This window comes from Macrobrachium rosenbergii, chromosome 9 (assembly GCF_040412425.1).
Source record: "Macrobrachium rosenbergii isolate ZJJX-2024 chromosome 9, ASM4041242v1, whole genome shotgun sequence".
Taxonomy (NCBI): domain Eukaryota; kingdom Metazoa; phylum Arthropoda; class Malacostraca; order Decapoda; family Palaemonidae; genus Macrobrachium; species Macrobrachium rosenbergii.
This window is the reverse complement of record NC_089749.1, coordinates 29,311,929-29,328,529: the sequence shown is the minus strand read 5'-3', so window position 1 is coordinate 29,328,529 and position 16,601 is coordinate 29,311,929. Positions and strand designations below refer to the sequence as shown.

The 16,601-nt window shown below is 40.8% G+C and overlaps 1 protein-coding gene across 9 annotated transcripts in view; it reads left to right on the top strand.

Moving 5' to 3' along the window:
• The window catches only part of LOC136841650 (protein arginine N-methyltransferase 6-like), a 142,588-nt gene that overhangs the window by 70,605 nt on the left and 55,382 nt on the right, over positions 1-16,601 (top strand). For all 9 annotated transcript variants that reach the window (XM_067108783.1, XM_067108780.1, XM_067108782.1 and 6 more), the window contains one exon: positions 3,550-3,686. In XM_067108783.1, coding sequence (XP_066964884.1) covers positions 3,550-3,686 — 137 coding nt within the window. The remainder of the gene's footprint in view (positions 1-3,549; positions 3,687-16,601) is intronic.

The window sequence follows — 16,601 nt, the reverse complement described above, 5'->3', positions numbered from 1 at the left end:
CCATTGTTTTTTTTTTTTTTTTTTTTTTTTTCTTTTTCTTAAATTGACCAAAGTTTGCCTCAGTCTGGCAGGTGTGCTTGATAGATATTTACCCTGTCCCTTAAGGGTTGAGAACTTAACAGTTATTATAGGTCAAGAGGAAGAAGAGAGAGTCCTATGTCCAGTCAGAGTGCTGAGACACTACCTGCAGAGGACAGAAAAGACTAGGGGTGCTTCTAGTGACTCTTGGTATTCGTTAAGGAACCTTTCTCGTCCTCTCAAAGAACGCCTTGTCGTTCTTTCTGAAAGATTTAATTAAAGGAGCACATGCCCAGATCCAGGAGGATTTCTTACTGAACCTTAAAGTAAGAGCACATGACATCAGAGCATCCACTTCATTGGCGTTCAGACATAACATGTCCTTGTCTTCTATTATCCAATCCACTTACTGGAAGTGCTGGTCAGTATTTGCCTCTCACTATTTGAAGGATGTAGACTGTGTTTAATGATTACAGTATCCTGGGACCATTATCGGTGGCTGACATGGTATTAGGTGAAGGATCATAGGAAGCACTCTTTTCTCCTACTGTTTTTTCAACTTGGTGTAGTGTTTGTGAGTTTTGGGGAGCCTGGGGGCACAAGGTACCTGGAGTATCCACCAGTCTTAGTGGTTTTTTATCAAGTGTTTTCAGAGTCGGTGACTGCATTATCTGGTTTGATACTGATGCTGCACACAGGGCAAGGGCACCTTTCGTATACTTTGCTAGCCATCGGACATATCCTTTGCTGCAAAGTTCCCAACTAAGTAAAGGTGACCCATGGCTGTACTGCCATGCCACTACAGGTTAAGATGAGCACCAACCAGAGACAGTACTCCCCTGCAGTAGCTCTCTTACCAGGTAAGGAAACAGCAAGCATTGCATTCAATGCTGGCAGATTATTTTATTTCAAAGTCATTATCATGCCTTAATGGTTTGGAGTAGATTATGCCCATGGGCCCCACCTCCATTCAGTGTGGGATTCAGCCATGTAATTCCTTGGTATGATACTTATATGAAAATGATATTTTCATGATAAAATTAAGTTTTATATATACTTACCAAGTACAGTAATTACTATATTAGAGCCTGCCCTCCTCCCCTCTCATGGACATGAGGCATAAACAAATTGTTTAATGGCTGCCAAGTTGTTCCTGTGTTCCCCAGTAGTGGACAGGGTCTGTCACCTAGGTAAAACAATTAAGAAGTGTCACCGCCAAATTAAAAAAAGTTGCTGCGTGAGGTAGATGCTTTAGCTATGTAATTACTTGGTGAGTATATAGGAAACTTAATTTTATGAAAATATCATTTTTATGAGATTCAGATGTTATGTAATGTATCATGTAAAACTTCTTATTCTAATATATAATGTACAATTTTGAATGAAATAGAAACATTTTAATGCATTCACTTTACATTGAAATGGACAATATTAAGTTTAAATCTGAGCCAGTCAGGAATAGTTGGAGTGCAAGAATGTCAGTTGGCTTTTCATTGTCACTTTTGCATGTATTCTGTAGATGCATTATTTATACAGTGTATATAAATACATTGAAAAAATATTTTATGAATAGTGACATTTATACTGTATTAGTAGTTAATACCTTACATCTTCAGCATGTAAATGGTATTTATTAACTAAGAACTACTGTACTCTGAGTTGAAAGTTCATTCTTAAAGAAAAGAAATATTTGTATGGCTGTGTAATGAACAAATTTATGACAAAACATAGAAAATTAATTCTCGCAAGGCCTGTGAATGAAATAATCGTATAAACGATCATGATATCCATGTTTTAACAAAGACTTGGCAATAGTTATAGATTCATTAATAGAAAGAGAAATTGTACCTTAGTAAAAACACACAGAATAGCTCAGCCAGGTTGCTATGCAGCAATATTATGCTTGACAGAAGATCTAACATAGTATGAACTACAGTCTCTTTATGAGGTAGACAAATAAGATAACCATTCAAGTGAGTGGGAGAAAGGTACAGAGTGAGGCTTGATGGGTTAGTTACCCTTGAATTAAATAAGCCATGATTACAGGGTTAGACTGGCGTTATCGCTCATGTTCACTGTATGATTTGCTGTGTAGCTCCCTTACTGGAGTATTACAGTACATTAAATTTTTTATATTTTTTTTTTAGATGGATGTATCCAGTGAGTTACAAAATGTGATAAGTTGAGGTGCCAGTGTCCATAGGTTTCAACTTTTTTCATGCAGAAATGGCAACAGTGCTTTATGTTTCAATAGCGTGCTTTTTTCCTGCTTATTTATCCTTTGCCTCATGTCTCATAGGGGCACTGGAGCTCTTTCACCAGTAAACAGTGGGTCATAACATAACTGTCTTCCATGCTTGTATCCAAAAAACTTTTGGTTTCATGTGTTCTCCTGAACCTCTTATCAGAGCATTCTAGACTGATTGGGTAGGAGTGTCACCATAGCACAATTTTCCTAGACCAACTTTGTAACAAGTCAATTATAACTGTCTTAATTTTATATAACAGATTTTACTGTTGACAAAAAACCGTTCATGCTGCACTCCTTAGTATGTTTATATGCTGCCTCATTATGTTACTGTTATTTTCCCTGTATGTTTCCCTGTATGTGGGTAATGCTTACAATGTTTTTCATGACTGCAAAGTACTAAAGTTCTTTGCAGCCTCCCCCTCAGCCCTTGCCTATGTTACTTTAGAACTTTAACCATTCCCTTTATTCCCATCTGACTTTTTTTTTTCCTTGCTCAAGTGTTCACCTTTCATTGAATTATAATGTTGAAAGTTACATGAAGAGCAGAAGGTATACAGAAGATGCAAATTTGCTATGTCAACATAAGGTGGTGTGAAATACAGTAGCATGGATGATGTTCAGAAATATGCCAGTGTTTATTGATTCTAAACAGAATTAAAGCAGTGAATGGGCTGTAAGTGTGTAACAATAAATGCAAGTTATACAAGTAAGTCAAGGAAGGCAGTTATCGTTTTATTGTATTAAAGTGGAAAAATGGGAATAGGTAGAAGGAATGATGTGATTTTTAGCTAGTTGTTTTCATGAAAGTACTTGCCTGCTGGATCATTTGGAGGACAAAAAATGTAAACAGCTGCAATGAAGTATTTGGAAAGTTTATGTGGTTTATATAACCCTGAAAAAGTACCAATTGGAGTAAGACAGCTCATTCCCAAAAATAGGCTAAATTTATTGAGAATTTTTAATTATGCAGAAATATGAGAGTGTGGAAATTGAAAGTTGTTGGTGTATGTTGTGTGCTCTTGGCAAAGGAGATATGGTATAGATTTTTAAAGTACTATATAGTTCTAGTATGAAAGTCTATTGAACTGAAGCTTCTTAGGTTCACTAGTTAGCAAATGAAATTGGCAATAAAAAGTTTTGTAATTTTAAAACCAATAAGTTAATATGGAGGAGACTTTTTTTTTTTTGTTAAAGAAAGTAGGTCTGCAAAGAAATTGAATTTTTTATGTATATTTTTTCAGTATTGTCACCTTGAGCTGTAAATAATTTGATCTTTACAGTAATACAAGGTAAAGCTGAAGAAGTGGAGTTACCTGAGAAGGTTGATGTCATTGTTAGTGAATGGATGGGTTACATGATGTTGTACGAGACAATGCTTCCATCCGTTCTATATGTGAGAGACAAGTGGTTAAAACCTGTAAGTGTTAGATTAATAGTTATTTTATTACTAGCCCACTACTGTACTAATAATGAGCCTTTTTGTGCACATGATGTCATTCCAGAGACTTCATTACCTCCTAAAAAGTAAAACTATAGTGAGCCAATAGCACTGTTTGTGTATATGCCAGTCTTTGGCAGCTACAGGTGGCATTAATTGTACATTTGAAATGATATTCAAGTGGCATTAATTGTCATTTGAAATGATATTCATTCTATCAAAAGATTCTCAAAACATTTTAGTTAAGTCTCTCTCTGTCTATCTTTAGGATTAAATTTATTCATTTCAGTTTCCATTCATGTTCCTTGCCAATCTTTTTGTATTTTCCTCCCATGAAGAGATTAAATTTTTCTAGGTTTTTTAGACAGGTGGTTTAAATAACTGGATTTTATGGTTTTTGCTTCATTGTGGAAAACAGTGGCAGTCCCCTGTTAACGACAGGTTCTGCTCCCAGCCAAGCGCCGATAAGTGAAAAACGTTAACGGAACACCACAATAATTATGCTAAAAATGGCGTTTATGATGGTGAAGCGCCAATCGGCACCAATAAACTGCTTACCAACTCCGATAAACCACTTACTAGCACCAAAAATCCCTTATCAATACCAATAAACTGCCTAATAATGCCGATAAACCACTTACTGGCACCGAAAATCTGGTTAACAACATTGTTAGCCAAGATCGATGCCGCTGATAAGCGGGGACTGCCCGTAGTAGTTTAGTAAGATGATATTGCAAGTATACTGGTTTTATTGTATATAGAGAACTATTAGTTCTTTATGCTTCAAATCTTGTGCTATGTTTGTATTGTATTGATTTAATTTCATTTACAAGGATGGTAAGGTTTGGTCATTTTGTATCAGTGTTAACTAATTAGCCAACATTGAAGCGATTAGTACTTCATTATAGTTAGCTTTTATTCAATATGCTGCAAACTTTGTCTTTGCTTAGATTTTTGTATTATGTTTTGCTTGGAAAGTGTAAGCTTCCTTGAGTAATTTTTTTTTCTTGAACTCTTCACTGTATTTGCCTGTTTTCTTCTCTGGTTGTAATAGAAACCAGTTTTGGTAATGGTAGTTTGTTTATTATTGTGTTACTGTTGTACTAAGTAACCTTTGCCTTGTTTTAAAAGTACTTTGTTTCTATGCAGTACAGGCAGTCCCCGGTTACTGGCGATCCGGTTTTTTGTCAATTGTTTAGCGACAAGAATCAGCGATTTTTGGCGTCGATATGTGCTGATTTCCACTTTTTGGCATCAATAATTGCATATTGGTGCCGATGTATACCTAACAGAGGTGCCGATAACTGAAAATCAGCGATGTTTGGCACTTATTGGCACCAAAAATCACCGAAAAAGCCCTGAAAATCGCCAATTTTCAGTTATCAGCTATTTTTGCTTACCATCACGCCGTCGAAATGGAACCCCGCCGATAACCAGGTGCTGCTTGTATTATGCTAATTGGTACAGCCAGTCCCCCGCTTACCAGCGGCATCGGTTAATGGTGATCCGGTTTCATGGCACTTGTCTAGTGACACCGTTAACTGGATTCTCGGTGCCGATCTCCTGCCCTCGGTGCTGATATCCGGTTAACGGCACCATTACGCGGGTTAGTAGTGTTATTATCACCGATTTTCGGTTAGCGGTGCTTGGCTGGGAACAGAACCCCTGCTGTTTACCAGGGACTGCCTGTATATATATTTATGTTATTTGTTTATCATTTTGTTTTGTATTGAAGCTCATTTGCTTTGTCATCTTGCTCAAACAGCAAAGGTATGCTTGGTTACCTGTTAGGCTTGCAGTGCATGTTTCAGGCATTGTAGAATTGACATCATTGTTTAGTAGTTTATGAGTTCTGGCTGTTCACCTAACATCTCCTGCCTTCCTTCTGTAATATATGGCAGATCAGTGGTGTTTGTTTTACAGATAGATATGTTACAAGAAAATGCCATAACAATACCTGTATTGTGACTGGGTCCTCGTGCTTAGAGCTCCTGCAGCTTTGCTTGTATTGTCAAGATCCTCCATAGAAAGAGGTGTTACCGATAACTGTCCTGAGACGTGCTTAGTGCTACTCCTTTATATTCTTATGTGAAAACATTGTGCTCTTGCTGCAGCTGGGTTGTCAGCTATTACTGTTCCAGTTATCTATACCCACTAGTGATAGCGCTTACTAGTTTTCTTACAGAAACATTCCATCAATTTTATGCATTGCTTAATAATCATAATCATAATAATAATAACAATAATAATAATAAAAATTCAACAGTATTACCAAATTTTTATCTAAATGGCTTCCTATATTTTGACTCGACTTTCTTAGCCATTAATTCATCACAAAAAAGAAACAAATGCATCTCGTGGGCAGGTAAATGGCTCCCTCTTTCTTAACTAGTCTCACTACTAGTACCACTAGCTTTCTTGACCATAGCCATCCCTATGACTAGTTGCTTTCAGTGTCAGTACTAAATGGCTCCCTCTTTCTTGACTAGTCACACTACTAGTACCACTAGCTTTCTTGACCATAGCCATCCATATGACTAGTTGTTTACAGAATCAGTATAGCAACCTGAGCCACTCTAGCCTTCATGACCATTGATGCCTCAGTGACTGAAGCTGCAGTCAATTGCTCCAGTGATCAGAGCTACACTAAAGGTGTTCTAGCCTTTACGACCAGTGTTGCTCCAGCGACTGGAGCTGCAATCACGTTACCATGACCAACCAAGCTGCAACCAGAGATGCTGTAGTGATCAGGATACTAGTCACTCCTTTGGAAGAAATCTCAGAAGAAAAGTCTTTGAAGCCTTGTTCTTTATTGATCAAGAGAATTTAGCATTAGTGTACAGTAGTTGCTTATTGCAACAACTGTAATGGCCCGGTGGCCCAGGAGCAGACCAATTCAATAAAAAACTGTTGACTCAAGAGGAGTATTGGTCCGTGAACTAAAATACATTTTTGAATTAAACCTCATCACTCCATTATATAGCTGCTTTTACTTCTGCACCAGCAGGAGTTCAACAGATTGCAAAAAACAAGAACACTCAGTTTTCTATGAATCATTTTCTATCCATCTGCTTCTCCCACCCCCACCAAGGGATCGATAGGTATAAACATTCATAGCAGGTCAGTCTACTTCTGAGATGTGTATACTGCTGAGGGAAGGATTTTGATTGACACAAGCGATGTGAATCGTAGTCTAATGAAATCTTGAGGAAATTGATCCTTTTAGTAATTAGATAGGTCGTATGCTGCTACTCTTTGAGCAGTTATCCAAGTAACCTTCCCATTGAGTCAAGGCAGATTTGATAGAATTAAGTCATATGTAATGTCACTTGGTGTAAGTTTCTCTGGATTTTATTTTTTTTTTTTGCACTACCTTCCTGTGGGTCATGTTTAACCCTCACAGTTTGGGCTAATATATATTAAGCACACCCCTATACTGGACTAAATTTAAGGATGGGTAATTTAAAAAAAAAAAAAAATTATCAATGGAAAGAGGGAGGTATGCATCTGCACATAGTATAAAAAAAAAATTCAAGAAAATTTTCTGTGCTTTCCAGGGTAAGTTGAAAGTGAATATTTCCAACCCTGTGGGGTGGGCCTCTTTTCCAAAAGAGAGTCGTAAAAATATGGTAATTTTACCAAGTTATAAGTGTTTTTTCTAATTTTTTATTTATTTTTTTTATTTTGCCAAATTATAATTACAGCTCACACAATATCATAACAGACAAGACCTAAAATCAATAACAAAATCTGAGTATATTTATTATAAAATATTTAGACTCATCCTTGGATGGGAAGTTGGGACAACATTCCCCTTTACCACCTCAAGCAAGACTAAATCTCCCTCAGCTCACTCAGACTCTTGTACTGCTATTGAAGAGTTGCCAATAGCAATTTATGGAACATGAAACATTTTTCTTGCGAAATTCATTCAAAATGTATGGCACAAAATCTTGAACATATATGTTTGTTACCCAGACTGAACCTCAAAGCTACATGTAGTTACCCGTTCACTAGGAGTTAATTCAGGTATTTCCCCTCGTCGAAGGAAGAGTCAGAGGCCCACTTTTAGCTTGCTATGTCCTGGACACATCCTATCTTGCTCCCTTGGTTCTTGGAACAACAGGAAAACAGGATGTGTCAGAAAGTGGTACGGATCTGTGCCTGTTGTCTCCGTCCTCCTTTTGGTCTGACATCAGCCCACCAGTTCCAATGTCTACAGCACCAGTTTTGGCACCAGAATTCATTCTCCCATAGGATCATTTAGGAGAGAATAAGAGAAGTTGCCAGACATTTTTCCCACTTAATTTTACCATATGGGATTGATTTCATATGAGTGATGCTTCAACTCTTTCAGATAATATTTAAGTGGGTTCACTGCTTCTGCCAGGTAGTAAGCAACCAGCTAAAGCTACTTTGTCGAGGAAAGTTTCCTTTTGCTTTCTAGGAGGGGTTTAACTTGAATCTAATGTAGTTATGAGCCATTTGTGGTTTAAGACTAGTATGAAGTGTCAGTTAGTTTCTAGTGAGAAGCCTAGACTTACTTCCGCTTTCTCTTGTATTGCGGCTTTTGGTGGTCAGTGTGGTTTTGCATCTCCCAGTTTTGACGCACTGGTCACCTAAGCCTAGTAGAATTTTGTACATTTCGCCACAGTGCCTCACCCCTGTGTGCTTCTCTCCTGTGCTTTGTGCCCCTCAGGTTTTCTCCTTCAGTCTTTATGTGTTGTAGTCGCTGCTCTTGTGCGCCTGTTGCTTGTATGCCTGCTGCCTGTGCAACTATCACTTGCGTGCTCATTGCTTGTGCAACTGTTGTTTGTGTGCCTGTAGCAAAGCACTCTTGTTTCAGCTTCTTTTTGAGTAGGCAAGTAGTTGTCTTTAGTAGTCTGTCATCGCTCTGCTTTGGGGATTTTGGCTCCTTTTCCAGGTGGGGGTTTCTTCTTTAAACAGTTAGTTGCTGCTTTGGTTTTGATTCCCCCATTATTCAGGAACTCTCGTTTTTTGTGAGATTTTTCATGATCAGAGTGTAGATCTTTTTATTGAGCTGCGAGGTTTTCAACTGAATCAGTGTCCTTTTGAGCCGGAACAAGTGATTTCATCGGTGGTGACTAAAGAGGAGTTTTCAACCCTCAGTAGAAGGTCATCAGGAGAGTTCAATGTAGTCAGCTGCTACCCTTCTGCCATTGAGTTTTGTAATGTTTGCCCCAGACTCTTTGGCACATGTTGTGTGGTTAAGTCCTATTTTCCTGCTTCTTCTTTGGCAGGAGGGCAAGTTGCTTGTGCTTCAGTTTGGTGAATCTGTTGGAAGAAATTATCACAATTCCTGGTTTGAAGAGGTTAATTGCTTTGTGTGAGGAGAAGTTAACAAATTATATTTTGGAAATAGAACCTTCATTTGTGCTGCTCTTTACCAAGGTTGTCTTGGGTATGTTCAAGGCTTTAGTGCAGTCCAATGACAGGAAACCTCTTCTAAGATGCTTCACTATTCTTACCTCTATATATCCTCTTTTAAGGATTCTCACAGTTCAGGTTTTTCCTACAGAGAAGCAGCTTCACTTTTATTCCCTGTAATGTTATTTTCTATGTCTATCACCATTGCTTCCATCTAAGAAGTTTTCAGCAATTATAGGAGTGTTTAGCAAAGCAGAGGTATTCTCCTCAAGGTCATATGATTTTGGGGAAGTTTTTTTTTTGACTTGGCAAGAGTCAGGCTTGGGTTTTTTCCTCTTACTTGAACAGGTAGTCTGTATCAGATTCATTGTTATTTTAAGCTGTCATGGGAAGGGTCCTCAGTCCTTAGGTACCTCAGTGAAGGTCTGGGGCTCAGTTATGGAAGACAGAAATTTCAGGAGTTTAACTAAGAATGGAGGGGTCAGAAGGAACTTAATGCAGTGCAAACATCGGGTAAAACACAACTAGTGACATTCTCAGACTACCCATCTTCCACACTATAGGTATACAGTAATCCCTCAGTTATCCAGATTAATAGAGCCAAGGGCTCTTCAGATAATGTCAAAATCCAGATAGTGGTGAGTAAAAAATCTAGGGGTGTGCAAGGGGAGTTGCCCTTCCTCACCTAACATTGTCAATATCACATAGTGGTGAACACTTACTATTTTTATCATGAACAAGAACCATCACATTTTAAACTAAAAACTTTATATAAAAAGTAAATACAGGATTTACCTTATTTTCCCATATTTGTAACAAAGTAAAAAACCCCTTCTACATCTCATATGCAACAATTAGCTTGGTAGGCTACATGTTCTTCATTTGCAGCAGTAAACACTAAATATGCTTACCAAATTCTGTGATATACTATTTCAGTTTGTCATGGGAAATCTTATCATGCAGGGCTGACCAGGCAGTGCTGTCCTCCTCCTATATATGTGACCGGGTCCAATCTTGCTCCATCCTCTCAACAATTTCTAATTTCTGTTTAAGGGTCAACAACACCTTCCTTGCCCTCTTAGAAAGAGGTGGGGCCATACACAATCAGGAGTATGACACACAACACAAGATATGTTTATGATGCTATGTCTATAAGCCATTCAAAATAAAAAACAACAATGACGTAGCACGTTTTTGCCAACAGTGAGAAACAGGATTACAGTGGACCCCACTTTTTAGCACTTCACTTTATTGCAGATTTTTGTGGGACATATCTTTCACTTGTACGAGAGAACGTTCACCAATTCGCAAATTTTTCTGTGGACCATATCTAAAATTATCACTACAGTGGGTCCCTGCTAGATTGTGGATCAGCAGTCGTGTCTTCAGTTAATGGCAGGGTTTTTCTGTGGAACTTATCCCCAAATATATTCGCAAATTTTTTTTGTAGAGCAATACTTACTATACTTACTGTATTTTCATTTTATTTTCAGGACTAAATGCATTTTTATGATAAAAAAATAATTTACTAATTTTCAAATATTAATGTAAACAGCAAAATATCAATAAAATGATATTTTTATGATAAAATAAGGTTTTACTTATACTTACCTGGTAGTTACATATAGCTGTTGTCTCTGACGCCAGCGCAGAATTTTAAATTTCGCTAGCGCTAAAAACACCTAGGTGATCCTCTACCAGCGCCCTCTATAGGTAACAAGGAACTATCCCAACAATGTTCTAGAACCCATTAAGTTTTTTAAGCCCACTTGACATGAGAGAGGTGGGTGAGTTTATCATATAACACCAGGTAAGTATAAATAAAACCTTATTTTATCATAAAATATCATTCACTATAAGTTTACCTGTTGAAGATTACATATAGCTGATTGGCACCTTTAGAGGAGGTGGGACCATGTCAGCCACATATATTGTTAGAAATCAAAAACATGAATTTTAGTTCCTTACCTTGAAGGATTGCTGACTCAGCGGTTACTGCCTCTGTAGTCTGCTTATCCCTCGATTAATATAGACAGGATATAAAAGGATCGGTGTGGGCCCTGATCTGTTAGTACTGCCGTGAGGACAAAAGCGCGTGACCAGGACAAGACTTATGCCCTTGCTCTGGGCGCAGGGCAAATTAACAATAAGGGATCACCTCTATCACCGAAATATAAAATTAAAACTTTCCAACCCACAAAATTAAAGATTGTAGGTACTCTAAACCAACAACATAGTACCTACAAGCAGCGCAGCAAACTCAATTTCCAACTTCAAGGGAAAATGTTAGTCGGATAGGTTGCCCCACTTTCTCCCTCACCCACCGTGTCCCGACGTAACTACTAAAGGCCCTAAGGTACTGCCATTGTCAAAATCAGTCTTCAATTCTGACAAGTAATGCGATGCGAAGATCGACTTACATCGCCAAAATGTAGAATTCACAATCTTTTGCACTGAGAGGTTGTGCCTGAAAGCCAAAGAAGTAGCTACAGCTCTTATCTCGTGTGCTCTTACTTTCAGAGTTCCCGTGTCTGAGTCCTGACAATTCACATGGGCTTCTGAAATAACTTCTCTTAAGAAGAAAGCAAGAGCATTCTTAGAAAGTGGTCTTGGGTTTTCTCTGCAGAACACCACAAGTTCTCCGAAGAGCCCCTGATACCTTTTGTTGGTGAATATAGAACTTCAAGGCTCTCACCGGGCACAACAATCTCTCTTTGTTCTCCTTCTCCCACAAGATCTGAGGAAATAGCAATGCTGAAAGACCTCGGCCATGGTCTGGAGCGCATCTTAGTTCTTCGCTAGAACCTGAGAGGAAGAACATACAGCTTTTCCTTGAGAGAAACCAATTGTTTGTCCAAGGCATGAACCTCCTCACCCTCCCTGGCTGTGCGAGTGCTACTAGAAAAATAGTTTTCTTAGTCAGATTTCTCAGATGCATTTTGCCAAAGGCCGAATGATCTGAACAAATCCATTTAGAAGCGATGTCCAAATTCCATGTTTGTTTAGGAACTTTTTGTCTTCAGGTATTAAAGACTTAACGTGAAATCTGTTGTTAGATCCTGATTGTTCGAGAGATGTCTAGACCTCTGTGCTTAAACACCGTATAAGCATTGATCGATACCCTTGTCGTGCTCAAGACAATCCTTTCTCCTTAAAAGGGATATAGCAAGAACCAGCTATTTGATTTGAGAGGAGTTTTAGAAGCGAAACTCCATGTCTATTGCACCAGTCTCTGGCTTGATTCCATCTAGCCTGGTATACGTGATAGAACTTTCTTCTGGGTCGCGCAATAGCGCTTACAACCTCCTTTGAAAAACCTCTCTTCCTGAAAATTCGCTCGACAGTCTGCAGGGCGACAAGCCGTGGCGGACAGGTTCTGATGGAACCTCAGGAAGTGGGGTTGTCTGAGTAGTCTTTCCTCGGCGGGAGGATCCTCGGAAAATCTGCGAGGAGGAGGAGGAGAAGATCTGGAACGTCTCATTGACCAGAAGGCGATTAGGGGAGTCATCTTGGTGTTCTTGTGGTTCCTGAACTTTTCCAAGACCTTCCTGATAATTTTGAAGGTGGAAAAGCGTAAGATCTGAAACAGTAACTCATTGTCATTGCATCCACCCAAAAGTGCCTTGTCGTCCGGATCTGGGAGCAATATGCTGGGAGCGTTTTTGTTCTCTGTTGCAAACAGGTCTACTAGCCAGACAACCACAGATTCCACAATTGTTTGCAAACCTGGGATGTAGAGTCCATTCCGTGGGTAAGACTTGATTCTTCCTGCTTAAAAGATCCGCTGTTACATTCCTCTGCTTGCTTTTATGAACCTGGTCAATAGCATTGACCTCGTTCTCTTCCGACATTCTAAAAAGAAGTTCCTTGATCGTCTGATACAGGAGAAGAATGAGAACACTTGCCTTTTGATATAAGCAAGAGCTGTCGTGTTGTCTGAACTAGGATAACCTTGCCTTTTACCTCTTGCTGAAATTGCATCAGGAGGCTAGATGTACACGCTTTCAGTTCTTTCACATTTTATGTGCAGTTCTTTCTGCTCTTCCTGCACAGGCCGAACATTCCTTGTTGTCTAAAGTGGCTCCCCACCCTGATCCAGGCGTCTGACAAAAAGGAGTGTGAGGTCTGGGTTCCTGTGATAAAAAGAGAAATTCCCTCCTGGTCTTCTCTTGAATTCCACCAGAACAGCTCCTTTACTTGATCTGATCTGAGATCATGAAAGAAAGGAATCCGGATGGGTTTTGCGTGGCCATTGGCTTTGTAGATAAAACTGCAGGAGGAGCCTCATCTTGAGTCTCCCCCAGGTTTCACGAACTTCTCCATCGAGCTAAGGTCCCCAGTAAAGCTCATCCACTGGTTGGCTGAGCAAACCTCCGCGATGTAGAGAGTGCGTCTCGTGCTTAGACAGACTCTACTACTCCGTATTGATGGAGAAGCCGAAAGTCGAGTCCGTTCTCCACTCTGATAAGCTATCTGCTGTGATGGTGAGAGGGCGATTTGAACGATGACTAAGTAGGCCTAGTTCCTTTCCAGAGATAATGTCTTCATTAGGTCACTCCACACATTTAGCTTTGGGTGTGCTTTCAGAAACCAGTCGTCCAGATACATTGACATCCTTATTCCTTGCAAGTGAAGATTCTTACGCCACCGTTGACAGAACTCTTGTAAACGCCCGAGGTGCAGTTGACGATCCGAAACAAAGAGCTCTGAACTGGAAAACTTTTGCCTTGGAAAAGAAACAAACCTCAAGAGAACTTCCTTGATTCCTGATGGATAGGAGCATTGAAATCATCCTGGAGGTCTCGGGGCCATCAGTCACTTGATTGAAGATACTAACACCGACTCTGTGCGTTTCCATCAAAATTGCGTCTTCTTTGCAACGTTCAATCGCTCAAATAGAACCGGCCTCAACCTCGGCCTTTGAAACTAAAAAGAGGCGGTTGTAAAACCCGGAGAGCATGGAATTGACACTAGTCGATATTGTTTCCTTAGTAGTGCTTCTGCTTCTTCTGCGAGAGAAGCAAAACTTCTGAAGTCGTTGGAGTATGCTGGAAAAGCGACTGGGCGTCGAAGAGGGCTTTTGTTGGAATGGGATGGAGTACCCCTCTCGGATCACCTGCAAGGAGATCAAGGATCTTGAGTGACCTTTTGCCAGGCTTCCGAGAACGACTGGAGTCTGGCACCTACTGCTATGTGGAGGACAGCACACTCATTTCTTTTGTTGAAAATTGGAAGGTCGAGTAGAAGATTTTCCTTTCCCACGAAACTTGGAAAAGGGCCGAGAAACGGGCTTTGCCCTGACGTCTTGGAAGTGTCCGAAAACACGAGTTTTGGTGGGAAGTAGCTAATTAGTCTTCTTCGACTTCTTTGCTGGCTGAGCCAACAGGTCCTGTGTTGCTTTTTGTGTGAGCTTCAGCATGGTCTCTCGAATAATTCGCCCGAGGAACAAGTGGTCCTTCGACAAAGGGGCAAAGAGGAGAGCAGACACTCTGGCTCGCGACACCCGCCGCCAAAAAGAGGCACCAGAGTTATCGTTTCTTCAGAACTCGGTTGCAAAAACCGAGATTAGCTCAAGACTGTCCTTACCCCCTTGTCTGTGATGTTCTGAAGTAGGAAATCAAGTCGATAATCTGAAGAATCCAGTGCTTTGACTTTCCTAGCCAGAAACTTATACTGACCAATCAAGAAGCTGATGACCTCCACATAATGAAAATATAACGAAGATGATCCAACTCTGACTCGCGTGAAAAAGATCTTGGCTGATTGAAGAGCTGTGTGACGACTTGAATCCACTAGACTGGAGAAGTCCCCTTGAGCGGAGGAGCAGACACACCCAAAGAAAAACGTTCTCCAGTCTCGTACCACATGCGGCTGCGCGATGAGCCAATCTGGAGGGTGGAAGACAAAACATACTCTTGCCTTGCTCTCTCTTGGCTCAGAGAGCCGGGAATTAATTTTCTTGATAGCCTTCTTGGCAGAGCTCGCCAAAACTAGGCGTGTAAAAGGAGCTGGATCCGAGGCGTTATCCCTCTTAAACTGCGATCTGGGAGAAGCCGGAGTCGAAGGCTTAAAAGAGTCCCCAAAGTTTTCCACGAAAAACTTGAGTAACTCCTTATAACCCGAAGATTTCTCCTTGATTCCTGGAAAGTCCTCTTCTATTTCTACATCTTCTTAGTTTCTTACGTCTACAGAACACAGGAGACAATTGGTGTACAGGAACAGTTTCCTGACGAAAAGTAGGTCGCGCGGAATCTAAAGTCTTACGACCATGCCGATGTGGCGCCGAATCCGTCAAGTGTGGCGCCGCGCCAAGCTGAAGTGGCGCCGCGCCATGCTGAAGTGGCGTTTCGCCAACCGAACGTGGCGAATCCGGAGCCAGAGAAGAATGCTGAAGCGCCTGGTTGAGCCTCTTCATTGGTGCATGCGAAGTGGGAGGCTCTTGAGTCAAGACTTGTGGCGTGAGAAGGAAGTGTCTCATAACAGGTGCTCCCCGAAGCAGCACGGCGCCACAAAAAGAACTGAATAAGATCCGTCAATTTGTCCGTGACTGGAAGGCGACCATGAGGGATCTTGTTGACGATAGTAGGAGCGGCACTATCTCGCGATGAGGCTGGAGCGAGATGTAGGCGCTCCTGGAGCGAGGCAGCTTATAGCGGGCAATAGTGCGGCGTAGGTTCCTTCCGGCGAGGGCTGATCTACTGAGAGAGGAAAGGTTCAGGATCCTCCCAGAAGCTACAGCCCGCATGCGGATCCGTCAGCGATCTTTTTCGGAATCGCTGCAGGAGGCGGCGAGACCTGCGAGGAGAGCGAGAGAAGAATGTAAGCCCGCCGAGGAGGAGTCAACGAATCATCACCACTAGAAGACACATCCCCAGCAGCGCCTTTTCTATGGCGTGCGGAAGCATCCTGGGAATGCACAACAGGAATACTTGAGGGGGTGACTGCTCGGGAGCAAGCCCCACTCGCCTCCTTTCGGTTTTCGACATGCCCTCTCCCTGAACCAGGGGAGTCCGACAGAGGTCTAGACCTGGGAGAACGAGTGGGCCGAACAGACACCTCCTCCACTAACACTTCACTTTGAGCCAATTTTTCAATAAGCTTGGCCCATCGTCTGGATGGCTGAAAGCATAGCTGAAAATTTAGTGTCCATCTGGACTTTTTAACTCTGACACGGTGATAGGATTGGGATCAACAAGTCCGGACAAGGAGGATTAATAGGAGAGGGGTTAACAGATTGAATTACCTGCCCTACAGACTTAGCAGATGATGACCTCTGCGAAGCTTTCCTAACTCTGTCCTTTTCTAACTTCCGTAGAAATATTTCTCTAAGGCTGACCATTCATCCGTTGTTAGATGCATACATTCCTCACTGTATTCTCTGCATTACAAATTTTCATGAGCAAGCTGAATGAAATTCGATAGCATATGAGCAAGCGAGTCCCTACAGCCTAAAGCACAATATCTATACTGGGAACCAGAATCAGACATGTTGTACAAAGAATTAAT